The 26,002-nt window shown below is 42.5% G+C and overlaps 2 protein-coding genes across 5 annotated transcripts in view; one reads left to right on the top strand and one right to left on the bottom strand.

The window, feature by feature from the left end:
* The window catches only part of svilc (supervillin c), a 26,912-nt gene extending 8,599 nt beyond the window's left edge, over window positions 1-18,313 (top strand). The window contains exons 7-34 of one of the 3 annotated variants that reach the window (XM_033644456.2): window positions 1,063-1,208; window positions 2,775-3,003; window positions 3,245-3,822; window positions 3,997-4,123; window positions 6,805-6,852; window positions 6,965-7,027; window positions 7,773-7,847; window positions 7,953-8,046; window positions 8,132-8,215; window positions 8,298-8,330; window positions 8,410-8,608; window positions 9,209-9,375; window positions 9,460-9,570; window positions 9,661-9,797; window positions 10,084-10,231; window positions 11,012-11,157; window positions 11,305-11,480; window positions 13,043-13,184; window positions 13,293-13,605; window positions 13,745-13,890; window positions 15,179-15,281; window positions 15,372-15,579; window positions 15,683-15,816; window positions 15,900-16,055; window positions 17,001-17,144; window positions 17,225-17,337; window positions 17,441-17,596; window positions 17,797-18,313. In XM_033644456.2, coding sequence (XP_033500347.2) covers window positions 1,063-1,208; window positions 2,775-3,003; window positions 3,245-3,822; window positions 3,997-4,123; window positions 6,805-6,852; window positions 6,965-7,027; window positions 7,773-7,847; window positions 7,953-8,046; window positions 8,132-8,215; window positions 8,298-8,330; window positions 8,410-8,608; window positions 9,209-9,375; window positions 9,460-9,570; window positions 9,661-9,797; window positions 10,084-10,231; window positions 11,012-11,157; window positions 11,305-11,480; window positions 13,043-13,184; window positions 13,293-13,605; window positions 13,745-13,890; window positions 15,179-15,281; window positions 15,372-15,579; window positions 15,683-15,816; window positions 15,900-16,055; window positions 17,001-17,144; window positions 17,225-17,337; window positions 17,441-17,596; window positions 17,797-17,886 — 4,266 coding nt within the window. In that variant the 3' untranslated portion in view covers window positions 17,887-18,313. Of the gene's footprint in view, window positions 1-1,062; window positions 1,209-2,774; window positions 3,004-3,244; window positions 3,823-3,996; window positions 4,124-6,804; window positions 6,853-6,964; window positions 7,028-7,772; window positions 7,848-7,952; window positions 8,047-8,131; window positions 8,216-8,297; window positions 8,331-8,409; window positions 8,609-9,208; window positions 9,376-9,459; window positions 9,571-9,660; window positions 9,798-10,083; window positions 10,232-11,011; window positions 11,158-11,304; window positions 11,481-13,039; window positions 13,185-13,292; window positions 13,606-13,744; window positions 13,891-15,178; window positions 15,282-15,371; window positions 15,580-15,682; window positions 15,817-15,899; window positions 16,056-17,000; window positions 17,145-17,224; window positions 17,338-17,440; window positions 17,597-17,796 lie in introns of all 3 variants that reach the window. The other 2 variants (XM_078161808.1, XM_033644455.2) reach the window with 2 other exon arrangements.
* tmem98 (transmembrane protein 98) lies at window positions 18,012-26,002 on the bottom strand. 2 transcript variants are annotated; one of them, XM_033644468.2, is made up of 7 exons: window positions 25,818-26,002; window positions 23,637-23,875; window positions 22,824-22,955; window positions 21,692-21,725; window positions 21,488-21,603; window positions 21,329-21,388; window positions 18,012-21,037 (listed from the first exon to the last, which is right to left on the bottom strand). In XM_033644468.2, exons 2-7 carry the CDS (start codon window positions 23,765-23,767, stop codon window positions 20,836-20,838), a joined length of 675 nt encoding a protein of 224 aa, XP_033500359.1. In that variant the 5' UTR covers window positions 23,768-23,875; window positions 25,818-26,002; the 3' UTR covers window positions 18,012-20,835. The 2 variants fall into 2 exon arrangements, with proteins under 2 accessions (XP_033500359.1, XP_033500360.1); XM_033644469.2 differs by lacking the exon at window positions 25,818-26,002 and adding an exon at window positions 24,421-24,571.

Raw genomic sequence — 26,002 nt, 5'->3', positions numbered from 1 at the left:
ATTCTCAGCACTGAAACTAGATCCTTATTGCTGCTCTTATGTTATGTGCTGTCTAATGCCTGCTGCTATAAATGATCCATCAGTGGCTATTCCCCGCTCCTCCATCTAATGTGACGGAGGCGTGCGTTCACATCCTGTCACAGCTGAATAATTGAAGGTTTTCTGAAAGTTTACTCATGACAGTTAAGCTGCAATGAGCTCATCCAACCAGAGCCAGTATGCAAGTGTAAACTGAAATTCATCTTATATTAAAGTACGTTGATGCAATGTCCCGTACTAGATTAAAAGCTGCTATTACAGACTGGTGATAAGTTGTAGGGAAATATATCGAACAGCTACAGAGAAAGCTCCTTCCATCATCGACAGTCACCTCGGCTGCTCACCTTACAGTGTGAGACGCATGGTGAGCCAGCGCTGAGCAAGCAGAACACAACCTGATGAATGCTCAAACAGGTGCAGGCTGATGCTACACTGGGTCCGTTTGTACTTCTTAAAACACAGACTAAATTTACAGTGTGATAAACACACAGTTTTTGTCTCTACACAGACGATGAAGCACATTGTGGTTTTCGCCTTCAACAGTTTACAATCTCCGTTCCTACATTTCACCTCCTGTGTGGTTTTAGTCATGAAGCATCAGGTGAAAATGTGCCATACACTGTATTACCATTAACAACCATAGCAGTGGGGTGTATAATTAGCCTGTTACTCCGTGGAGGCAGGCGGGGAGGTAACTGAAGCCGGCAGAGCTCTGGTTACACTGTGACCTGTTGGGCTGGCATTCTATCCATGTAGCCAACACGCTCCACTTTACAGCAAGCTGCTTTATTCACCAGCTATCCGACCCACTTCCCCTCCCTCCATCTGTCCATACAAATAGAACAGGAGGCATCAGGAGAGGGGAGTTTTCACTGCCATTTTTGTGGTCTCCTTTATTACTTATTTAGCAGGTGGAGGCTGTGGATGGAGGCTGCTATTTGACCTGAATGTTGAGCACCACCTGTGGAAAAAGACTAAATGTGATGTGCTGATAATAACATGTTTCCCCCATCTCCTCTGTAGGAGCTGGAGAAGTCTGCCACCCCCGAGGCCTCAGCCTTCCTGAAGCCTCGCTCAGGCAGCGTCTGTCATGAGCGCAGGGTGCGCCGAGGCAACGACCACCGCTTTCTGACCCAGCCTATCACCTGTGAGGAAATTGGGGCAATCAGGTGGGGAAGCCAAGTGGCCACACAGAGGGAGATTTTAGCTTCAGTTCTAGCAATACATACCGCATACAGAAGCATAGTTCATGGGTGTTTGGTTGGATTCAAAACAGTCTTGTGCACTAGTTGGGATGACACTACTTTAGACATCTGCTTAGTCATTTGGGGATGACCGTCATGAGTTCAAGGGGTAAAGCTGGCATTATTCTATATTTTTCTTACTGTCAACAATCCCATTAAAAGACCAAAAACAATGATGTAATTCTTTGAAACAGGTCACAAATACATATTTAATTTTTTTTTTTTTTAAATGCACGCTCATTTCCTAAAACAGCTGGCTACGGGAGTAAATTTATTGGGGACTACTTTCAACGGCGGAATAATACACATTTGGTGCTCTAATGAGTATTTCCAGCACTGGGATGGTGTATATGGGACTGACTTAAAATAAACCACAGTGACTCTGATCACCGTAATAAATAACGTCACTCAGTGCAACACTGTGGCTCATCAGCCCGTTCTCATTCCCGGGGGGGCATCAATATAGACGCTTTGTCACACCCTGCGGCATGTGATATAAACGCCAAAGGCACCCTTAAGTGTCTTAATGAAACGCACCAGACTTTATTTAACTCCATTGTGAACCAGTCTGCACTGATACCTGACACTGAGGGCAACTGGCACAATATAAAGAGCGCAAAAGTCTGCGTAGGTCAGGAGGGAGGGGAGGTAGATGGGACAGACAAAACTAGACTCTCCTCCAGGAGACCGCAGTTCATGTTCTGTGTAAAACCAAAAGTCAGTGTTGTTTTAATGTAATGACACAATTTAAGTGCGGTTTTGGCACTGGCGTTAGTCACACTATGCATTTACATTACATTACATTACTCTTATTTTAACCTTAAACATGGTGTTTTTTTCTGACTTTACGAAGTAGTTTTGTTGCCTAAACGTAACGGCGACTGTCTCACAACATTAACCGCGTGTAACAATGTGTTTCAGCTTTGCTTCACATAGTTTTGTGAAAGGTTGCCCTGTACATCGCTATAACACACCCAGGAGCGTGACAAAGTCTTGGTTTTTGATGATCTGGGAATGAGAACACGTATGAATTACTGAAGTGGTTTTAGAGGAGCTCTGTGACACTGAGAAATGACCAGTTTCTGCTACACAGGTGATAATTGTTAGCAAGTTCAATTCATTATTGATTTTGGCTGTAGTATCTCTCCATATATTCTTTGTACTTTATACTTAATACTGTAAATTTTTGCGCGTCCACTGGTCAGAACTATACAACTCATCTTTTTTAACAACAAATATATTTTTAGGTATTTCTCATTTTTCACATTTTCTATTGTATTTTTTCAGTTTTATATTATGTCTCTTTGCTTCTGCCATGTGTTTGTTATGCACCCAAACACCAAGTCAATTTCCTTGTAAGTGGAACCCTCCTTGGCATTAAAACTTTTTCTGATTCTGATTAATGAGATTTGTTGACCATGAAAAAAACACAAGCTGTATTTTGTGATTATAACCCTGCTTTATAACAGGTATACTCATGTTTCCCTGCAGCGTTCCAAAACCAGCACCACCAGTGGAGTCAGAGTCTTTGCAGGTGGAGTCAGCAGAGGATGGCGATGAGAGCTGCAAGCTGAGCATGAGTGAGAAGCTGGCCCTGTTCAACAAACTGTCCCTGCCAGGGAAGCAGGAGAGCGGCCCCGCTGATGGGCCCCCAGAGAGACGACGGCAGAAGGGGGCTCGGTACCGCACACAGCCCATCACTGTGGAGGAGGTCAGCCTGGTGAGTAGACAAGCCAAAACAATGTCAAGCCAACACAGTGTGATTTATACAGAAAAGACAGATGCCAAATAAGAAAAAGAAGGTGCTTTAAAACTGCATACAGTGATGGTTTTAAGCTTCAAACTTGGTTAAAAAAGTTAATATGCTCCCACTGTGAACATATAGCATGTCTTTTAAATCAAGTACGTTTTAATCAGTTATCTAAACCTGTATCTCTCCCTTGTGCCTTGTCTTTGTTCAGCTCCAGAAAGGCCCCATACAGCTTCCTGCCTTCTCTTTGTCCCCTCATCTGTCAGACAGACAGCAGGCCTCGTCTGTCAACCTAAAACCCAGTGAGATACGCCTTTCCCAGCCAAGATCTGATGCTGGTCCTGTACGTGGGGAGCCTAGTGGCCCCACCCAGCAGGGCTCGGACTCTGAGCCAGTCTTGAAAGGGATCCTGAAAAAGAGCTGCTTCGGAGGCTCAGAGTGGAGCCGGACAGAGGGTAGTCAGATGGATGCACCGTCCAGCCATGAACAGAATGGTGGAGGCTGTGAAGAAGCAGGGATGCAAGGGAGGATGAGGAGCACAGAGCAGCAGGAAATACGTGCACCACCACGGAGACAGAGGCGCGAGGCTTCAGGTGTGGAGGGAGGCTCGCTGGCTGCAGCTCCCTGGAGGCAGAGGGCACGAGCCAGGAGGGAAACCATTGCCTGCACACCAATAAGAGCCTTGCCGGAGCAGGATGCTCCTCAGGAGGAGAGGCCTTGCCAGACTGTGCTGCAGGAACAGCTGGTTTCCTCTTTGGAAAACAGCTCAGATACTACAGGGAGAGTTCAGTGAGTATCAAATTAAGTCAGACGGGCTAAAACATGCCTCATAAGTTGGTAATATTGAGTACTTAAGATATTTGGTGCTGCAAAAATGATCACATTTAAAGACTTTTTTTTGTGTGTGTGTGGTATTTGCTTGATTCTGTGGTCTTTATTCTGTATATTTTATCCGTCCAAAAGGCAACAGAATGAGGAAGAGAGTGTGAGGACGATGAATGAAGAAACCACAGCCACAGGACATGTTCAGGTCACACTGGTAGATGGCACCATTAAACCACAGGAAGCAACTGACACCAGCAGAAGTAAGGTAGGAAACAAAGAAACCTCACACTGTTAATGTAAAGATCTGTGGTGTCTTCACTACAGTGAAACTCTCAATGGATCTAATCCCAGCTGCAGAATCAGCAGCTGCTCGGCCTCCTGTCTGTAAAGGGGAAACTCTTTGCTCCTCTATAATCTCTAATCCTTTGACAGCTCAGTCTGGAGCCGGTGGGTTTCAGGCTGTCAGCAGAGAGGGATGAAGTTTAATAGTCAGCACAGAACATTTTTGTCCACTCTCACTTTTAAGACCTCAGATTGATTTACTCACAAACATCTTTCTAAAGAGAATATTTAGACTGTCAAGCTTCCAAAAGCAGAGGTGAGAAGAGAGATGTTGATAAAAAAATCTATGTTCACCCAAGGTTGCTTTCAAGTGTTACCATGTGGGCACAGTAATTAAGTTTCATTGGTAGCAGCGACTGGTTCAAGTAGAGGATACTGCTCTACTGATCGTCTGATTGGTGGAGGTTATAATTGCAGCCAGAGAGGAAGATCTGCAGGCACCACTCAGGGAGTAAAAATACTGCGAAGGTGTTATTATTTCTGTCTTTAATCTCTTAAGTGATGTCAGTCTACTGAATGTCTTTTTTCATTAGGCTACTATCGATTTAAGGGTAATTCAATCAGGAACACTTTAGTCAAAGAAAACTTGATTTCCATATGCAGTATTATATTTGGCAGTATGGCTCTGTTCTGGGGCCTCTCTGCCTTTCCTCTGGCCTATGTGGAAAGCCTAAGGTGGAGAGAGCACACATCTCTGCCCTTCCACGTGCAAACAAGGAAAGCCTGAGTCAGACAGAGAACACCTCCCTGCCCTTCCATGCGCCTACATGGAAAGCCTAAGGCAGGGAGAGCAGCATCAATGACAAACAGAAGTGACATTGATAAGTCAGACACAACCTGAAAAGGAGGAGCTGGGGTGGAGGCAGGTTGCAAAGCAGCTTGCAGAGGAAGCAGCAAGAGTAGGCAGGCCAGAGCAGTTTAAATAGGGTGCCCTGAATGAGATTTGCCAATTGGTTACATAGAAAGGAATCATGTGATCTATCAGCTGACTCCCTTCCATCAATCAGCCACTCCATCATTTGATTGGGCTGTTTGAGCTTGACATCGTGTCCTGCCTGAAATAACGCTATGCTATGAAACCAAACTGTTTATTTTATGTGCTGTGCTTTAATTTTGACATATTTAAGTAGATGCACATCAATATAGTTGATTTTAGAGTAGTCTGAAATTCCCAGTTGCTTTTCTGTGTTAAATTCCGGGCTTATGTTCTTTGAAAAAGGGAAATTTTAAGATGCAGCTCCAGTGAACGAAGAATCCAAACACTGAGAAAATTCTTGAGGAACTGAAATAAAAAGGGTCCATGTGTCACAATAGCAAAACTATATTAAAAGGTCTGTTTACAAACTCTCATTCCCACTCCAAAGTCATTGAAATCCGGTGCTTGGGCAGTGACTTCTAGTGTCAGAAACCAACGAAAAAAGGCATCCTTTAATGTCGGCATGATACATAGCCAGTTGATGTTATACTGTAGTTAAACAGCGCCTGGCGATGTCAGGGGGAAATGCGGCAGGACAAGGGCAAAAGTCCAGGTGGGGTGGGCGGGAGTGGTGGTGGATGGGTCCAGCAAACACTGACTTTCACCCGGGAGGCCGGTGTTCACTTCTCGTAAGATTGTAAAGCCAAACCCTGTTCTTTGTTCCTAATCCTAACCATGTGTGTTTGTTGTTGAAGGAGAAAAAAGGTAAATTCCCCACAACATAAATTTGCAGTGTTGTACTGATGTAGTGTGTTTATTTTGAGAGAGACTGGACAAATGAGTCTTAGATTATACTGCCTGAGTTGTGTCAGAGTGTGTAAATAAATGTTGTTTGACATGGACCCCTATGACTGCAGTTCATTCAGAATTTTCTGTTTTGGGATTCTTCGTTCACTGTGGAGACATACCAGAAAAACTGTTTAGTTGCTGATTTCAACATTACATAGGGTGATTAATTGATATACAAATGATCTGTTAGGGAGGTGAAGTATTCCTTTAACATCAGTCATAATATTGGTTGAATTATATTAGAAACCAATGCAAAATGTTTGCAGATTTTTGAAGCTCTTTGATCTAAATGATGTGGGAAAGCAGCCTGTGGAGCAAATCACACGTAGAGGTTGTTAGGTTCACTCTTCCTGCCATCCTTAAATCCAGAACAAGAAGAGGCCGGTGGCTAGATGGGTGTATTTGTCATTCCACTGAAACCAGATATAGCATCTCTTAGCAACAGCACTCTGGATTTGGCAGGTGCTAAATGTCTTGAGATCAGACTGAAGTTACTGAGGGAATATCTCCCGACTACGTGCTTAGTGTTTATGTGCTGAGAGGGGTTTGACTGTCTCAGAACATTATGTGGAATGTAAACAGACAGACATTATTTCGGTGGTTAAATGTTGACCCTTTTATGACCTTATGACCTCAGCTGCACCGTGGTGACATATGTGTGTAAATGCTCTGTATGTGTGTGTATTCATTTTAATCTCCCTTTCCTGTACAGTTAATTTCTGTTTTAATTTTACTCTTCTGGCAACATTTTCATTTGGTTCCTGTTATATTTTTTTTAATCATCTACCCCCCATCCCCCACCCCCACCCACTTTTTTCCCTCCATGCTGCCCTCTGCAGGAAGAGACTGAAAACCTTCATGGGGAGAGTGTCAACCCTCAGCGCTGGGTAAGTCTTTAACTGATGCTTTGAAATGCCTCCTCTATGAAGATTATATGCATTACTAATTTTACAGAAGCTTCAGCCTGCCCCTCTCTCTTCTAATTCCTCTTCCCCTCAGGAGCCCGTCTTTGCCTCTGTCTATTCTAGCAGTACAGCCCAATATATCATGTGTTTCAATCAGGTAATGGTGTGAGCCGCTGCATGGCAGGTTAATCGTCTCTCGTTCTGGTTTGCTGTGTTTTGTATGCAGTGAAAAGTTTTTTTCACGCGGCTGTGATTTTTACAGATGACGTGTGAAGTTTCGCTCACGCTCTTGTGCCGACTCTGTCACCTCACCTACTGAGTGGGGTTTATTTTTTGTGTTCGAAAATGAGCTTTCTTCTGAAGTGATACATCCTCGCTCGCACTTCACGGGTTCCGTTTTAGTTTCTGTTAATTGTGTGCTCTTACTCTCGTAGTTCTCTCGCACTTTCAAAGTTTTTTTCTGTCATGCACCTTAGTGGAAATGTCATACCTCCGCTCCCAGCCTTCCTAATTTGAATTTTAACAACCTGCAACACACAGAAACCTGTTATAAAAGGAGCCAAGTTCAAGTTTTGTTGACATTATCAAGAACCTGAAAGTCATGTTTGTCACTAGATTCTGTTTCTGTTTCCTTTAATGGAATCAATTTGAAAGTTTTCTTTGTCTTTCATGACAAAAAAAAAATCGTTAAATGTTGTACTTAATGTGTTTTTTTTTGCTGCCTGAATCCATTTTTTCTCGTGATAGCTTTACGATCTTGTTTGTTCATTGCTCCCAAACGTATCAGATTCTTTCAGTGACATATTTTCCCCTTGGTCGTGCATGTCTTCAGAGGTCTCTCCTGCACTAAAACAAAACTCACCTCTTACCTGGTTATCCATGTGTCCTCTTTTCATCCTCAGACAAATCTGTCCTTTGAGGCCCAAGAGGTCTCCTCTCCTACCAATAACCAGGTTCAGCCTCAGTGGAGACAGAAGGTGAGGGACGCAGGCCTGCATGTCTTCAAATCTTTTCATATGTTTGATGTTTTAATCTACAGAAGAGCTCATCTGCATTTTACATCTGTCTCTCTGACTGTATAGGCTAAGGGAGTTGAGGATGAGGTGAATGAAGTTGAGGAAATGAATGCAGAGCAGGAAAGGAAAGATCAAGAGGCTGGACATGTGGCCAAGAGAGGTGAGTTTACTCTTTACTCTCATTATCTCTGCATCTTTCAACTCAGCCTCTCTGACTTTCTTCCTCTGTGTTTACCACCTGTTAGATCTTGGATCTCCAGAATCAGACAGGAATGACACCATACATGACAGAGGGCACTCCACTGAAGCTACAACATGCACATATGAAGGTCAGAGCAGCATTAGTTCATATAATAAAAACCAGTTTCATATTTGTTTTTCTCTTAACAGTTCACTCTGTTTGCCTAACAGAAACCTCCATTCAGTCCGTGTTGGAGTTTGAAGGTAAGATCAAATCAAGGCTCACTAACAAAAGTTGTTAAAGTCTAAAAGTATTAATATTTCTTGTCTGATCCCTCTGCAGCCACACAGAGCTCTGCGCTCTCAGTGGCTCCACATGAGGCGAAGGAGGAGACGCCTGTGGATGAATCAAACACGTTTGACGGAGGTTTCTACAGAGAGCCGTCACCCCCCTCCGCCTGTGCCCTTCCGCCCTGTGGAGACGTCACTGCGGCAGAGAGTGAGCAGGACCTGGGTGTCCTCTGCCAGACCAACACACCCATGTGAGCCTGGTTTGACCACAGATTGTAAGATTATTGGCCTTTGCTATCACTGTAATATTAAATATTCAGGGATGTCGTAGAGGGACCAATCTGTTTTTAAGGTATTTAATTTCAAACTAAAATCACATTTACCTTACCAATAATCTCTGGGATGTCGTGGTCTCTGACAGGTCTGAAAATTAACTTGATTTTATAAAGACAAATTGCACCACATTTCAAATAGCAATTATATCGTTCACTGAGACCCTGGCTGATATGTATAAGGCTTTCAAGAAATTGTCTTAAAATTATCTCCTAAAATTTGACTTATGAGCAAAAAATCTTTGCAAAAACTCAAAATTAGAGCTTTGTATAAAAAGTCTAATGCTGATTCTTGATGGGAAACTTGATTTTATTTCTTGGAATAAGAGCAAAATTACCACATTTTTGTGCACTAAAGACCAAAGTTCACTCTGAGCGGCTCTACACAGACTGACCCTGATCACAGTAGTAATAACACATTAGCTATTAAATATAATAACTAATATTTGGAGCAGATCCTTATGGGGACTGTCCATGCTGTCTGTGTGACGCTGTATTTGTCCTGTGTGTGTGGTGCAGACTGACCTCAGCAGTAGCAGAGCATAGGCGGTCGGTGCGCCCGTCCCGTCGGACTCAGGGCTCCAGAAACCCTCTAAGGGCTCTGGCTGCGCGGGACGACATCAGGCAGGACTTAATGGGAGAGAGAGCCAACACAGCTGCTGAGGAGAGCACCCAGGCTGGGAAGAGTGAGTGGGAATATGTTCTCCTTTTTCTTTTCACTTTGTGTTTCTCATTGAGCTTCCTCATCATGTGTTTTCTCCTCCCCACAGAGTCCAAGAACTCACATTCACATCTTTCCGGATCAGAGGACATCACCTCCTCCTCAGACATTACCAAGTCTAATCCTCCTTTCAGCAGCCTGATGCTCATTCACATCAAAGGTCAGAACAGATTTATCTGTGTACACGAGTGTTCTCATGATGATGTCTTTGTGTTCAGGTTTTTATATTAACTAGCGCCTGTGGTGACAGGTAGGCGGCATGTCCAGGTGCGTCTGGTGGAGCCCTCAGTGCGGTTGCTGAATAGTGGAGACTGCTTCCTGCTGGTCACACCGGAGCATTGCATCCTGTGGAGTGGAGAGTTTGCCAATGAGCAGGAGAAAGCCAAGGTACCACTGAGGGCAGTAACATTAAGACAGCATGTTGTTGGCATTAAATACAGGGTGCCAGCGTACAATAGGTGCACGTGGTATAAGACATGTTGTGCCGTGAGATGACAGCACTGATGCTCTTGATTTCTGCTCTCAGGATACAAAATCAGCAGCATAAATGTATGTTAAGATTACTTTCACGTCAGTTACTTTCTGATCATTTTGCCATGTGGGAGGTTTTAAAGTTTTAAATGAAAAATGCTGTTCTGCTGTGGTATTACAAACCATTCACTTTGTTTTCCAGGCCTCTGAGCTGGCATCATCCATCCAGAGTCAGAGGGATCTCGGCTGTCAGGCCTCCCAGGTAGTTCACCTGGAGGAGGGGCTGAACTGTGACAGCAGCCTGGCTGCAGACTTCTGGAGCCTTCTAGGAGGACGGACACAATACAGAGGTTAGAGCACAAAATGTCTGCTCTGTTAATTCCTCCCAGAGTAGATTGTTTTATGAGTACTGACTTAATAATTCTGTTGTAAATGACAGATTATAAAACATGAAGACCCACTTGTTCATTTACACATTTACAATTTAGCTGATGTTTTCTTCTCATGTGAAAAGTCAACAGATGTTGTTACCGTTCAGGGCTCAGCATAAACCTAGAGGGGTCCGCCAAGCTATTTGAGATTAGAAAATGCTCAAAAACCTGTACATCACTTGGGAAAAACATGATAGTTGCCGAGGAAAAAAAAATCCTGTAGTAGAGCCTACATCTTATTTTGTGTCTGACTGTCTTCATGAGTCTGAAACCATAACACAACACAGGTTGAGGATGACTAATCTCTACTCCTGTGACCTCAAACGAGGCGAAGATTGTCTGATGTTACTACTTAAGTTACATAACACAGGTAGGGTAGCAGTTTGCTGTAAACAGCATTACTAATCTTGTTATAGTATGCAGGAGTAGAGTTGGCTGAATGAATGTTTAGTTGCATTCGAAGTAACTGAACTGAATATTAAGCCAACAGAGGAACATTTACTTAATTATGTTAGATTTCTTTAGGAAATAGCATAGTAGGATAATAGAATAATTGAGGGTATTTTAAAAACCTAAAAGACTGAGAAAACATTTGTGGCTGGAGCCCCGGGAGCTGCCCCCCTGGTGACAACTGGTAGAATAAGATTAAAGGTCTGTTGGATCTGTGCTGCATGGCTTTATGTTTGTGTCTCCCTACAGGAGCCAGTACAGAAGAGGAGGATGAGCTCTATGAGCGTGGTGTGGTGGAGTCCAACTGTGTGTACAGGCTGGTGGAGAACAGACTGGTGCCTCATGAACAGGCCTGGGCTTCCATCCCCAGTATCTCCCTACTGGGCTCCTCTGAGGTCTGCGGTCCCCTCTGGATTCTCTCGATCATTCTTGTTGATTATGTGTTTCTAATTTATTTGAGCTCTTTACAAGTAATTCTTAACAGCTGAACATGTCTCTGTACATACTGTACTGTACTGTACTCGTCTGTGTGTGTGCTCCAGGCCCTGGTGTTCGATTTCGGCAGTGAGGTGTACCTGTGGCATGGACAGGATGTTTCCCTCAGCAGGAGGAATATTGCTCTCCAGCTGACTCACCAAGTGTGGGTCGGAGCTTATGACTACAGCAACTGTCGAGTCAATCCACTGGATCCCACGCAGTGTAACCCCAACTCACAGAGGTAAGTTGACACTGCAGGCGGTAAAGCTTTTAGTCCGTACTTCACAACGAAAAATAACAGCATATCAATAATCGGACACATTACAGAAACAGTGGAGTACAGCTGTAAGTATTTACTTAGTATTTTTAACATTACAGTGGGCACAATAAAAGCCATGGATGTAAATCCAAACTAGACACAGTGAGCTTGCAGCATTAAGTTTACTGTGCATGCAGCAACACCCCAGAAGTCTGCACTGGGTCTTTAAAACCAAAACAAATGGTTTGTAATTTACACTGCTTGTGGCAAAACCCCAGCACCACACATTGAGGCGCTGCAGTTGGCAGAAAACAATTGTTTAGAAATTCAAACAAGTGGACAGAAACCTGTTGAACGTGTTCTTCTACAAACATGAGCATTAATCTGCTGTAGATCTATACCAGCCAGATTTCTGTTTGCTTCCATTCAGCCACAAGAGCGATAGTGAGGCTCAGCAGTGATGCTGGCTGATAAGGTCTAGCTCACAGTCAGTGTTCCAGCTGATCCCAAAGGTGTTGGATGGGGTTGGGGTCAGGGCTCTGGCAGTTGCCACAAGGTTAGAGGCACACTATTGTGAAAATATACTTGTATACCGGAGCATTTAGATTTCTCTTAATTGGAATTAAGGGACCTGGATCAGACCGTGAAAAACAGCCTTGGAGTGACATGTGACATTTCCACATACTGTAGTTTTGGTAAAGATAGATAGAGGCTTAAGCCTAACTATAGGCTAAAGATGAGAGTGTAAGTGAACCACCACATCACCTGGCAACTGAGACAGAAGACAATGAAAATAAAGGGAAACTTTGCAGATTTTCAACCAGCTCTGTGTCATCGCATTGTGTGCATATGAACAGGGTTTGGCTTTCCCCCGGTGCCACCAGTGCCTAGACCTCCACTGACTGATAGGCAGGGAGCCAATGCGATGCTATGATTTGCCAGTCTGTGTTTGAGTTGCGGGTATTAGCGAAGGTTCATTTCCTGCGACACTCACAAGATGCCACGCCGTGCAACCAGTAGCTTTCTACAAGTTGTCATGCCTTACCTGACAGACGCTTGTGGGGTGGGGTGGAGTGGGGTGGAGTTTGATGCAGTAGCTAAGTAATTCATGTCATGTGTTAGGGGCCGCTCAGGGCTGTTACTGGACTGCAAGCCACACTTTGAGCCACTATGTGCTGGAAGTTCCAAAGGCCAGTCAGGCTGTTAGCATACTAACACAACAGTAGAGACCGTTTCAAATTTGACATCATTAACACAAATGAGTTCCTTTGTATTTCCTGTTGGAATGTTTTGCAGTGTATGTGAATGAGATCATCTGACAGGAAGTAAACATGGACCCAAGCTGTTGCCTAACAATGCAATTCCAGTGGCAAATGGTCTGTAGCATTATTTAAGGGCATTATTTACTGTTAGATTCAATTATTATTTCCACAGTTTATTAAGGTTTAAGCCTCTAAAGTGTATATTTACTACATTACACTGTCATTATACTCCTTGAAAATGGGTTTCGATCCTCAATGGATTCTAACTTTTGTCCTCAGTAGGGGAGAGGGGCGTCCCAGCTGGGCGTTGTTCGGTTGTGTCTCAGAGCACAGTGAGACGGCTCTGTTCAGGGAGAAGTTCCTTGACTGGACGGGCGGGACTGGAGGTGTGGAGGAAGCTGCTTCAGTGAGCAAAGAGACACAGGTTCATCTCTCAGTGTAACATTTAAAAGTCACACAACACTTTGGCTCGTTGACTGATACCACATTTGGAACTATCTGGATTTTTTTAGCTTCCTTTTTCTCTTCACAGCCTATTCCAGTTCAGTCTTCCCAGACCCCATTACCAGACAGCCTGAGCACCTGTGACGCCAAGGCTCTAGTGTCGGGTCAGTTACTGGAAGGGGACGGCCTGGTCCATAATGTGTTGGCTGGGGTTGACGTCCAGAGGGGGCACGGGGTCATTACACTGGAGGAGGGACGTCAGATGGAGCTGAAGACAGTTGCTGTGGACACGTGGCACGTCCAGGAGTTTGATGACAGTGAAATTCCTGTGGAGAGCACCGGGCAGCTTCATGAGGGAGACTCATACGTCATCCGCTGGACGTACAGCATCAACACTGTTGGTCAGTGACATCTATCACTATATCATGTCACACTCTTTACTGTGGCTCATTGTGTAGTGTTAGTGTAATTTAATCAGGACAAAAGCATCAAATATAAAAAGCCTGAAATATGAATGTAAACAGATTTGCTCTGCTGTAGATAAGCTAAACAGCCCTGATGAGTGTACCAGAGGTGATGGACAAAACACTGCCTTCTTCCTGTGGCGGGGCTGTCACTCCAGTGTCAGTGGACGGGACACTGCTGCTTTCCTGTCCATTGGGATGAACAATCATGAAGAGTCACAGGTAAGCACATGATTTTCTGAATAGATTATCCACTCCTGTATGTGACTACACTCTAAAGTAATAACATTGGGAAGAACATTTACTCAAGCAGGGAATAAAGTACATTGTTGGTACTTGTTTTGTAAGGGTTTATACTTGTCACATTTTTGATGGAGACTTTTTAATTTACTTGATGAAAATAGTTAGTAGATAATGTGCAGTTGAAGGGCAATATTTAAGATTAAATATTCAAAATTTAAATATTTAAAAATAGTGTATATGGTTGTGATTATTTCTTGTTTGATATTATTGTGTGGCTTCTTTATTCAGTATATCATGGGTGAAAGCAAGCAGCATTATTTCCATATTTCCATGTACATTATTCCAGCTATTTAAAGAGTCCAATACCAGATGTGCACTGAACAGCTGAAGCATTAAAAACAACCAAATAGATTAATTTCACTCATAATGAGCTCCATTCATCAGTATCGCTTGCCTACCCATTTAAAACAAACCAATATATGTACAATCATGTGTGTGTTGGGTCTCACACAGACATATCCTCATCAATCTACATCCCTGCCAGGACCTTCCATACTATTTTAGCTGAAACATATAAATATTAAAATATTAAACTATTAATTAATAATTAATTCATTCATTTTCCATTCCTCTCTTACTATTACCACCCAGCTGTTTTATTTATGTTTTTTATCCCCCCGACACACACAAAAATTCACATAAACATGTGCACCATAGTTCACAAATCTTCCTAAATTTAACTGCAATTGGAAGATATAATTGTTAGAATTATTATGACTATTATATCACTGTTTTATTGGTCTATTATTTTTATAAAAACGCCACTGTTTTATTTCTTCCACAAAGAAAAAGAAAAAGTGTACAGAACCCCTAAAGTCCTGAAAGGTAATTATTTTTTAAAACCTACAAACATGATAGTAACTTGTTTGCACAACATAATTAAGTTGATTTAAATAAAAAAAAAAAAAAAAAAAAAAAAAAAGACCTTTTGGGACTTCATGGACTCCGTACAACTGAACAGCTGAGGCACCTAAAACACAACATTAAAAGGAACCACTTTTACCATGGCTACTTTTATTTGAATATCCTTTTTCACCGCAGTCATGAAGCTTTTATTTACATGTTTACTGTCATTAATTAGAGAAGTGTGAGGGCTTTTTCCAGTATCGAGCTGTAGAAACCAGAATTCTAAGCTGACATTTTCAGTTCTTCTGCAGCAGGACTGTTGTTGTTTACAGCCTGTTAATTGTTTGTCTTGTGTCTGAAGGTGGTGGTACCTCAGGGACAAGAACCTCCTTGTTTCCTGCAGCTTTTCCAGGGAGGCCTGGTTATTCACAAGGGCAAACGAGAGGAGGTCTCCACTAATGCAGGTACTCTACAGCAAGGGCATATTCCTGTCTTCCTCTATCCTTTTTTTGTCATGTGATTTAAATATATTTCCTCATCTCTGTGTGTTACAGCAGAGTGGCGTTTGTTCTGCGTGCGAGGAGAGCTCCCAGAGGAAGGCTCCCTGTTGGAGGTGGATTGCTGCTGTGCAGGTCTGAGGTCCAGGGGCTGTGTTGTGCTGCTCAACAGCCAGCAGGGGGTACTGTATCTCTGGACTGGCTGTAAAGCTCAGAGCAGCTCTAGAGAGGTCAGCAAGAGGGCAGTGGATCATCTCACCCAAATGTGAGTCGCACACACTGGGTGGGCTTTCAAAGGATCCAGTGATGAGTTTAAAACTGAAGGTTGAAAATCATTTTTCAGCTTGTGAACTGTGTGTGTTTATTAGGTGTCCACCAGAGCTGGGTCTCTGTAAAAGCAGCCCTGTGAAGGTGCAGGTAGTGGAAGAAGGTTCAGAGCCTGCAGACTTCTGGACAGCACTGGGACAAATGGACAGGAAGGCCTATGACTGCATGCTGCAAGGTAGAAAAAAACACTGACTCTGGTTTTCCTCATGGACATTTTAATTTAAATTCACAGTAAAATAAAAAAAAATCTTCTGTCAGATCCAGGAAAGTATAACTTCACACCTCGCCTCTTCCACCTGAGTGCCTCCTCTGGGAGTTTCCAGGCCAAAGAGCTGCAGAGTCCAACACGACTGCCGGGGCTCGTGATGGCAATGCCCTTCGTCCAGGAGAGTCTGTACTCTGTACCACAGCCTGGTGAGAGCGCTCAACGCACACATGCAGCACACAACAAACCTTGTTCTTTTTCTCTGTGATTCAACCCCAGTATTTTAAAATCCTCAATGGCTTTGGAAAATAAGCCATTGAGGATTTTCTAAAACTTTCTTCCAAAAAGAAAGTTTTAGAAAATAGCTCTTAAGAAGCAGCTTTAAAGACTGAAGGCTGTTCTTTATTACTGTTTACTGTAAGGGCTTTATTATTAGGTATCAAAATACATGGATTCATACATTGCTAGTTTACAGATGCTGACGTTTTGCTGTAGACAATTAATTTTGAGCTTGAAGGTTCATTTATCACCTTAGAAACAGCAGTTTGACTGAACATTTTTAGCAGAAGGTCCACTCACTGGAAGCTCTTAAGGGGGGGGCAGTATATGTGAAAACATTGTCATGTACTGGTGAATGCTTGAGAGTTTGGGCTGTTTTGTTTCCGTGAAATGTGGACAACCAAAATACACATTTTGGTTAATTTTAGTTTATATTTCTGCTCTGGCAATGTATGCAGAAAGCACATATTTAATTTGATAAGGCCTAATTTGCATATTTAAAATAAAATTTTAGAAAACTTGCAATACAACAAAAAATTTTCTTAATGTCAGTAATCAACTGGGCAAGTTTCATGGTTTCTGGTAGTTTAATTTTTTTACCCTATTCACCGGTCATGTCTTTTTTTGTCTAAAAATGTATGGAATTTTTTTTCAATGTATATTTTCAAAGGCGTTCTCAAAATGAGTTTTTCCCCTCATACTCTGAGCCAGAAATCTCTGCTTCAGTAGGACTTACATACACCAAACGTGGTGGTTTTTCAATGGAGGGGTTTTGTTCATATATCATTTATAGTCTGATTTATATATTTTTTATTGCTGTTGGCAGTATTTTCTGATTTTTCTGATACATGCCATGTCTTTGTTGTCTCTGCCAGCCTTGTTCCTGCTTGACAACCGTCTGGAGGTCTACCTGTGGCAGAGGGGTCAGCCCGAGCAGACTGAGAGCACGGCTTCAGCCTGGAGCTGCTGGCACGACGAGAGGAGGTGTGCCATGCAGACTGCACTGCAGTACTGCAAAGGTAGGAGGAAGCTGTTTGACAGGAATGGTTTGGAAATCAAAGTGTTGCTGGTTTGTTGAGGTTTTTCCTTCGTATCCCAGAGATGAACCCAAGACGCCCACCGCAGGCCTACCTCATATTTGAGGGGTTGGAACCTCTCACCTTCACAAACATGTTCCCCCGCTGGGAGAGGAGCCTGGGACCCCACACACAGGTACGAATACATCTACAATCTATACATCAACTGTTTCCTGTTATGTAGTCTAGATATTATGGCAGTCACAGCCACGTGTCTGTGTCTTTCTCTTGTGTGTCAGGGCGAGACAGGGCAAGTGAAGCTGACCTTGGTGCAGGACGCCCTGGCCCAGCTCATGAAGACCCAGTACCCTCTGGAGGAGCTGCTGCGGAGCCCCTTACCTGACGGAGTGGACCCCCAGCGCCTGGAAGTCTACCTGTCTGATCAAGACTTCCAGGTAAACTGAAGGAGCAGTGATGTCTTTCGACCAGCAGGCTGCAGTGTTCGCCGTATTTTGTTTTACAAATGAAAACAGATGCTTTCCTGTCTATAATCTGATCTTGAGAGGAAGTTTAGTCTAAATTCTAACATTCATTTTCTATTATTTGAATTGATTTTTTTTCCCTCCATAAATAAATCACTACAATTATGTTTCAGACTATTTTGGAAATGAAGAGAGATGAATACGCTTCCCTCCCAGACTGGAAGCAAATTGAACTGAAGAAAAGCAAAGGGCTGCTTTGCTAGACAGCGAAAACAAATGGAGGCTGACTGACGCTCCTGCAGCAGGGACTTCCTCCTCCAGTGAGACGGGAAGATGGCAGGGGGGTATTAGCACCGTGGTGCGACACAAAGGACAGCTCACAACGTGATAAAAACAGGAAAGAATTTCACTTTTATTTATGTCGAATTAGTATGAGTGTGTGGACTTTTTATCAGACATGGGTTTCTCCGTAGCTATTGTTCAGAGCAAAAAACAAAACACATTTTCCTATGAAACTCCATCTGTACAAATCAATGAAAGATAAAAGGAAAAGGTGTGTGGGAGTGAGGGAAGACGTCAGTAACAGACTGTGGGATAAGGAGGAGAAAACAAAGGAGTGCTTACAAAAAAAGATAAATGCTAATAAACAATGTAAACAAGAAAAAAATAAAAGGCTAACCACTTTCTAAAGGTTTCCTCCTCTATTGATACGGGTCCATCAATACATCTCTGCATGCTCAGAGCTACAGCTGTCTCTTAATCTCACTTAACGGACTCTGCTCCTCTTCCTGATTGTCACCAAAATCCTAAAACAAGTGTGTTTGACTCCATAAATCTATGATGTGTATTTACAGTCGTGCGTCATACAATGTACTGCTGTGTTCATTTGTCTGCCAGCCTTGTGTGTACAAAGGTTTGTGCCATGTGTATTGTAGCTTAAGCCCATGTGCTCATTGTGGCTGTGGGTAATGCCTTATTAGGACTCTTTGGGGACTCACTATTAGTTATGCATGAGAGAGCAGGTAGACATGCTCCAATAACATCCTTCTGGCCCAAAACAACACGCTAATCCTGCTTCACCTCGATCGGCACACTGTTCAAAGCAGCCTCCTGACACGACAATGCATATAGTGCGTGTACAGTTAACAGCAGTTAACAGTTGATGGTGATGTGCTTAAAATGTTTTGGTCTACTTTGATATTTCTGTAATATCCTTATTCTTAGACAAATGTAGAGAGGAACAGCAGTTACAGTTGAATTTGATGGGAAATTTTAGCTTTTCTAAAAACATTTTTCGTTGTCAGAATTAAAGAACAAGTGTTTCTTGACTTACTGTCTCAACCATGCTAGCTGATGCTTTACTGCTTAATGCTAACATGTTCACAGTGACAGTTCTAACATGCTACTGTTAAGCAGGTATAATGTTTACCATTTTAGTTTAGAGCTAGTTAGCATGCTAATTAGCGCTAAACACAAATGGCAATGTCATTACTTCTGCAGGTACTTGATATAAATTACTGGTGCTACATGAAAACTGACAACCGCAGTTGACCGCAGTCATTCATCCTGTGAGGTACATGAATTCGCCCATCTGTGCCAAATTTCATGGCAGTCCAACTTGTTGCGACATTTAAAATAGTGCCATGCCATTGTTCCGATGGCCCAAAATTCCGATGCCCCATTAGATAGAAGCATTTCCCATTGGACCCAAAGGCCATTTCTTTGCCAGCTCAATGTCCAAAAAACAAACAGCCATTGCTGTCAAGTCCTGTTCCTCGGAAAATACGCACTCCCTGTAGTTAATTTCAAATTCCCAGCAGAGGTTGAGCCAATGATTACGGGTGTTTTCACCAACCTATTCCTGCTTTTTCAGCAGCTTTTGTGCCACCAAACAAGGATGTTTTGAGCCAAAACACGATCTTTTACTCACCATGACCAAGTGTTTTTTTTGTGCCTAAACCTAACCACAATGTTACTTTTCAATATCAGCTACAAAATAATGTACAAATGTAACCTATCTGTGGTTTATAGAAATGTACAATGTGTATATTCTTTCTGGCGTCTTAACTGCAGGGAGGATTTAATTTCGGAGAATGGGACTTTGGAGCATGAGCTTTTGTTTTTGGCATAACAAGCTGTTGGAGAAATGGGTTTAGCTCCATTGGGACATTTATTTAGACTAAAGGGGCTTTGGAATTTTGGGCCATCGGAACAATGAGCAGTCCCTCTCAAGGTGCTTATAACCGCATGCTGTATGTGGACCTGCTGTTGGCACTAGAGGACCGGCAAGGGATCACCCAAGTCATTAGGATTAATCCTCTGGGAACCATGAACATTTGTCCAAATTTTTGTGCTAATCTATTGAGTAGATACTAAGATATTTCAGCGTGGACCGAAGTGGTGGTTCTCCATCAATAACAGCCTCAGTTAACCATAATACAACCCATCAATGGGCCAAAAGGGCATTACTCATCTGGAAAAAACTCTTACTCTGCTGCTGATGTGGCTAAAACTACTGCTGCTGTTTTGGTTACAACTCACAGACCAGTGATTTCCAACACTGTAAGAGTATCCGAGGGATGTTTTAGAACATCCACAAGTCACGCTGACCACACAAATTGTAATCAAGTCAGGCTGGTCTTCCATTGGTCCACTGAGTTGGAGCCCCTTTGGGTTCACTGGCTAACTGGGTGTTATTTTCCTCAGAATGGATTAGCTGACTAAGCCTCCATGTGACTGTGCAGTGCTGGTGAGATTGGATTTAGGCCCACCGCTGGGTGATGGCGCACTCGAGAAACAAATTTCCCAAGGCCTGTCCCTCGCAGGCAGCAGCAGCTTCCACGGACTAACGCTAAAAAAGATCTACCCTACTCGTATCTGAATGTGTGACATCTACTTTACAGATATTACTCTGTAGATGAAGTGAATGCAAACTAATCTCAAACATTTTTTGGTGCAAATATGATAAAGGAAAAAATTCCAAGGTCTTTTTTTATGTGAGATGTGAAATAAAGGACAGAGTCAAATCCTTGCACCCATCAGCACAGCCTTCAGAAGTGTCCTTATTAAATTGGACTGGATGATGAGTTTGGGAAGTGTGCCTCTTCAACACTGTCTGGCAGATTATGTGCCTGTTAAGTACCATTTGAGTACAGAAGCCCAAGGATAAAATGACACATTTCCAAGCCCTTCACGTCTGTGTCAGAATCTGTCTAGATGGCCTGTTCTCTCTGTGCGTCGGCTCCAGGTATGCATCGATCCGGTTCGGAGGCCAATGCCGCCTCTCGCAAAACCACCATGTGATCTTCAGCCGCATTGAGCGACTGGTCGATCCAGTCCATACTCCCGGACATGTGACAGGCATTGCGGGTGACCAGCACCAGGTGGCTAACTGAAAGGAGGAGAGCGGTGGCCCTGAGGAGGAAGAAAAGGACTAATGGGTTCAATTTAACTGGCTTTTTTGGGGTAGCTGCTGGATGAAAAGCACTTATTCCCAAAAAGCTTTTTAAAATGAAGGAACTGCAGGCTTAGAATGAGTCTGTTGGGCTGAGCAGGCACAGAAATAACACACAGAAAGGACTGCAAACTCCTGGCTGCATCAATTTGCTGTGACACTTAACATTTATATTACTCTCCGTATCTCTGCATATATCAAAGCTTATTACAAAAAGCACCTTTAAACAAAGGGGCAACAAATGTGATTACCTGGCGTCCAGGAGGATAGGATCCAGCGGAGGGTACATAGATCTGACCACGTCGTCCACCCTGCAAAGAGACAGGCCATTGAGGACGTGAGGACGCGGGTTAGCCTGAGTCAGTGATGTGTTAATAGTGAGTTGAGGTGAATTGTGTACTGCATGTTACCTCGGGCTGATGCGTTTGGCCACAGTGATGATGTCACTCAGACTGGCCGGTGCTTTGACCTTTGCACCTGAACCCATTGTCATGGCAACCAGCTTTTCAGTCAAAGTGTGGCAGATCTGTAGGTGGAGATATAACGTGTTCGCATCAGGAAATAAAGATATAGACTAAATATGAACCAAAGCAGAAAGCGAGAAGTTAGATTACCTTTAGGATTGAGATGCAGTGAGAGACCAATCCACTGTGAGAGAAACATTCACAGAATTAGTAGAAAGAAGTACACAGATATTTTACGTAAACCAGCACTTTTTTCCATGTTAGCACTGTGTTTGCAATTTCGTAGCTTCCTCTAGGATGCATGCTGCTTACAGTCTGGCACTAGGTCCCTATGATTTTATAAAGTACAACCTAACCTGCATGCTGTGCCCAGGAACGTCCAAAACACAGCAAATAAAGAAGAAAATAAGAAAATACAGGCAGAGGGCAGAGTCTCTGCAGATAAATACACTGCCACACACTTTTAATGGGTCATAAGTGACTGAAAGGAAATATTTTTGTACGAATATATATGTATATATATATAGATTTTGTTTTTAGGAAAATCCTGCATAATATACTTTTACGTAGAGGGTAGCAACACCATAATATAGAATACTTTGTTACAAGTAAAAGTCCTGCATTGAAAACTTAATTTAAGTAAAAGCACAAAAGTATTAGTATAAAAACATACTTTAAGTTCCCAAAGTAAAAGTACTCATCATGCATAATGGCCCATTTAAAAGCTTTAAACATATTATGCACATTATATTATTGGATTATGATTATTGATGCATTAGTGTGTACATCACTTTGATAAGCTAGTAGCCTAAAGGTGGAGCTAATTTTAATTATTTTATATGCTGCTAGCTCGTGAATTTCCCATGGGATCAATAAAGTCTTATCTTAACCTATAATAATACATCATATCTTATTTGTAGATCATATTATGTATAATTAATCTGAATCTTTAAAGTAACTAAAGTGATCAAATAAATGTAATTAAGTAAAAAAAAGTACAATATTCCCCACTGAGATGTAGTGGAGTAAAAGTGTAAAGTAAATTTTTTAACCTGTACGCAGACATTCTCTGTGGGCCCCTTTATTCATACACATCTATTTATTCTAGTATTTTTGTGGGCCCTCCTCACATGAACACTGTATACTCAGCCCTTTTTCCCTCTAAGTCCTACGCCCCTGAGAGGTACCTCAAAATTGTATTACATGTAGCATGAGGTTATGTAACTTAAACGTCTAAAACTCTGAACTTATGTCACGCAACAATGGCACCAGTGAGACGTACGAGGCGTCCTCAATCCAGTCCTCATTCTCAAGGATGGCCTCAATGTGAGGGTTGGTGATGACCACATCATCCAGCTCCAGCTCAGACGGCTCGCTCTGGGTCTCCATGGCTCCAATCAGATCCACTGTGGGTCTGTGAAACAGGGCAGGGAAAGAAGTGGAAGCAAGGCTGGATTAGCAACCAGGAAGTCACAGTTCAATTACATTTAAACTGGAAGTGGTAAACTGATTAACTGCAGTTTTTTTTCCGGGGGGATGTGCACCATTAAAGCAGGTTTAAGTGGTGATACAGGTGCTTAATTTATTGCCCTGTTCTATAAAGGGGTCCTCTGTCTCTGAGCACACAGTGGGGATGTCATGTATATTCTGCAGTGCTTTATGTGAAGTTGGAGGCCACAGAGTATTTAACAAGGTTTGTGACCTTTTGTTAGAACATTTTAAAAAGACAGCAAACCTAAAACACAACCTGTTTTTTTATTGAACACATAGCAACTATCAGAGTGTAAAGGGCATCAATAGGATGGTTGATGGTTCAGGTCCCTGGTGGAGGAACCTTTCTTGCATCTTTTGTTCCCTTACTGGCACCTCTCCATTTTTGCCAATCAATAAAGGCATAACACAGCGAAAAAAATATTTTAAAAAGTACATAAATAGGTGACACAGCACACGAAACCTGTTGCACAGGTGGCAGGTGAGCAAGGACCAATAAAACCAGTACTTCATCCTTCATAACACATTTTAAGACCTTAAGTTCTGATAGAAGTTAAAACTCTGTCTGATTCAGACTTAGAGGCTTTTGAATAGATTCACTGACTTGGATTCAAAGTGGTGCAGCAGGTCATGAGGGTGGCAGTAGCGATGTCTGCACACCACCACCAGGGCGACGAAGGAGGCCAGGAAAATGGTGGCCAACACCCCAATGGCCACGATCACCACTGTCTCCATGGCGACTCCGGCTCCCACAGCGGCTGCAGGCAGCAACTTGATTCGAGGGGAAGAGAGTCCAATCAGGGTCGGCTGATTGTCCGAGCTCGATTATAGATGGCTGCTCATCTGCAGAGGAGAGAATAATTGGTGGCTTCAGTCTGGTTGTGTGACATCAAAGCGGAGAAGTGCGACATTATGACCGTACTTGAGGGTATTTCTGCGAGAAATTTCCCTGATTTGTTGCAACACATTGCACCTTTGAGCCAATGGAGAGGACAATACAATCAGCAGTGTTTCCTCTGTTTCTAAATGTGGCACACCCGCAACACACACACACATAAAACTGATCTTTATCTGAGTACATAAGAAGCTGAAGTGCACTCGCTTTGTTTGCACCTCATACAGTGTAATGAGAACACAGTGTTTGGTGTACAGAGGCGTTTTTTTGTGAAATCAGGGCAAACACAACCAGCAACAAATATTATATTAATTCTGCTGAACTTTAACAAGCAGCCACAAAGTAACAACTTTAATAACTGTGTCAGATTTCCTGTGTTCTCTCACTTTGATTAGTCGCTCCGGCAAACACACACACACTTCTAAACCTTCAGTCTAAACCTGAACAAAGAACAAACCTCCAAATAAAACTCTCATGAACTTTGACCTCTTACCATCTGATGTTTTCAGTCCCAGCTGAAGTACTTCTGGATTATCTGCAGTTTAATTTAGGTGACATGTTCCCATATTTAGCCTCCTGTGAGAGTGTAAAGTGTACCTGCCCTCTGCCCAGTCTAGTCACTCATTAACCTGTCCCACCCCTCCTGATTACCTACAGTGGATGTGCGTAAACACTCTGGAGGAAATCTGTCACTGGCTACCCAGGTGGTATTCCAGGTACAGTAGAGTGTAATGGTTTTATAATGAGGCATGACATTAATAAAGCAGAGACACAGTTCTGCGTGCTGTCACAAGCACAAATGACCACAGGGCAGCTGAACTTTCAACATTACAACATTGTAAACCTGCATTTTTCCCTGGATGATTATGTGAGATTCAGCCACGGAATGCTGTAATTCTTTAATCAGATTAATTTGTGTTACGCTCGCCGTATCATACGGAGCTTTCTCCTGTCTCTCTGCTGCTCCAAAGCCTTTCTGACTCCCTTTTCTTTGTGTCTGGAAAGCTTGAAAATCCCTCTGCTAAAATGAGACACAGAAACTAATTGGAGGTATTTTAGGATACAGAAAAATCCAAAGGACCAAAGCTTTTACCTAAAGCCGAACCAAGATGATTTTACTGCAGAGTGAGAACAAACTGGTTACCTTTAACTCACAAATAGTGGAAAGTAACTAAGTGCATATACTTAAGTGCAACTTCTACTACTTTATTCTTTGCACACAACATTTTAAAGGGAAATATTGTACTTTCCATTAAAAAAACTCTTATAAATAAGACTAAGCAACAATGAAGTAGTTAGAACAGATTTTTTAAGTGACTTTTGCTGATTATACTTGTGAGTGCAGGACTTTTATTTATAATAAAGTACACTTAAACTGTGGTATTACTACTTTTACTGAGGTAGCTTTAAGTATCTGAATACTTTTCCACCACTACAAATACCATACTTTAGATAATAGTTTCTTGGAGAGTATAAACCACAACAAACAAACAAAAAAGCAAGAGAAAAAAAATCAACTTGATACTAAAATAATCTCCTTTGTTAACTGAGTGTACAATACAGATGTATAATTAGGCCTATATGACGCACAGAAAAGCTTATTAAAAGGGCTCTGTATCAGAAAGTCCCTGTTCTGCCTGAAAAGACGTGCAACATGGCGGACATAACCAAAACAAGCAATAGACTAAATATAACATGCACCATTTAACGAAACATTTCACCATCTTCATTATTTCCCTCATTTGCTTGATGTATAGAAACACACACACAGGCGCATGCTCACACTAACGCACACTAACGCAGTTTTCTCATTTACAAACACAATGTCGATACTTAAAGTCAAACCAGAGCCACTTTTGAACTCAATTAGGTAAATAAACAAGTACTTACCTACACATTTTGTCCTTTTAGTTGGCTTCCTTTCAGGAGACAAAATACTTTTCTCTCCACCACCAAGCTCGCGGAGACGGCGCCGACATCTCCAAATCTGTGCCGTGAACGCGCACAAAAGCAGCCCCTGAGCTCCGTGCACGGCTGAGCTGGAGCTGTCGGTGTGACTGATGATCAAACTTTCC

The sequence above is a fragment of the Epinephelus lanceolatus genome, chromosome 18 (assembly GCF_041903045.1).
Source record: "Epinephelus lanceolatus isolate andai-2023 chromosome 18, ASM4190304v1, whole genome shotgun sequence".
Classification (NCBI taxonomy): Eukaryota; Metazoa; Chordata; class Actinopteri; order Perciformes; family Serranidae; genus Epinephelus; species Epinephelus lanceolatus.
Note: the sequence above shows the minus strand (reverse complement) of the source record. Positions and strands in the feature narration are given on the sequence as shown.

Coding starts and splice junctions, on each gene's coding strand:
- tmem98 (XM_033644468.2), bottom strand. CDS start 23,767: ATGGAGACAGTGGTGATCGTGGCCATTGGGGTGTTGGCCACCATTTTC. Junction 21,604..21,691: donor ACTGCATCTCAATCCTAAAG/GTAATCTAACTT, acceptor CTCCACCTACAG/ATCTGCCACACTTTGACTGA. Junction 21,038..21,328: donor CCTATCCTCCTGGACGCCAG/GTAATCACATTT, acceptor CTTCCTCCTCAG/GGCCACCGCTCTCCTCCTTT.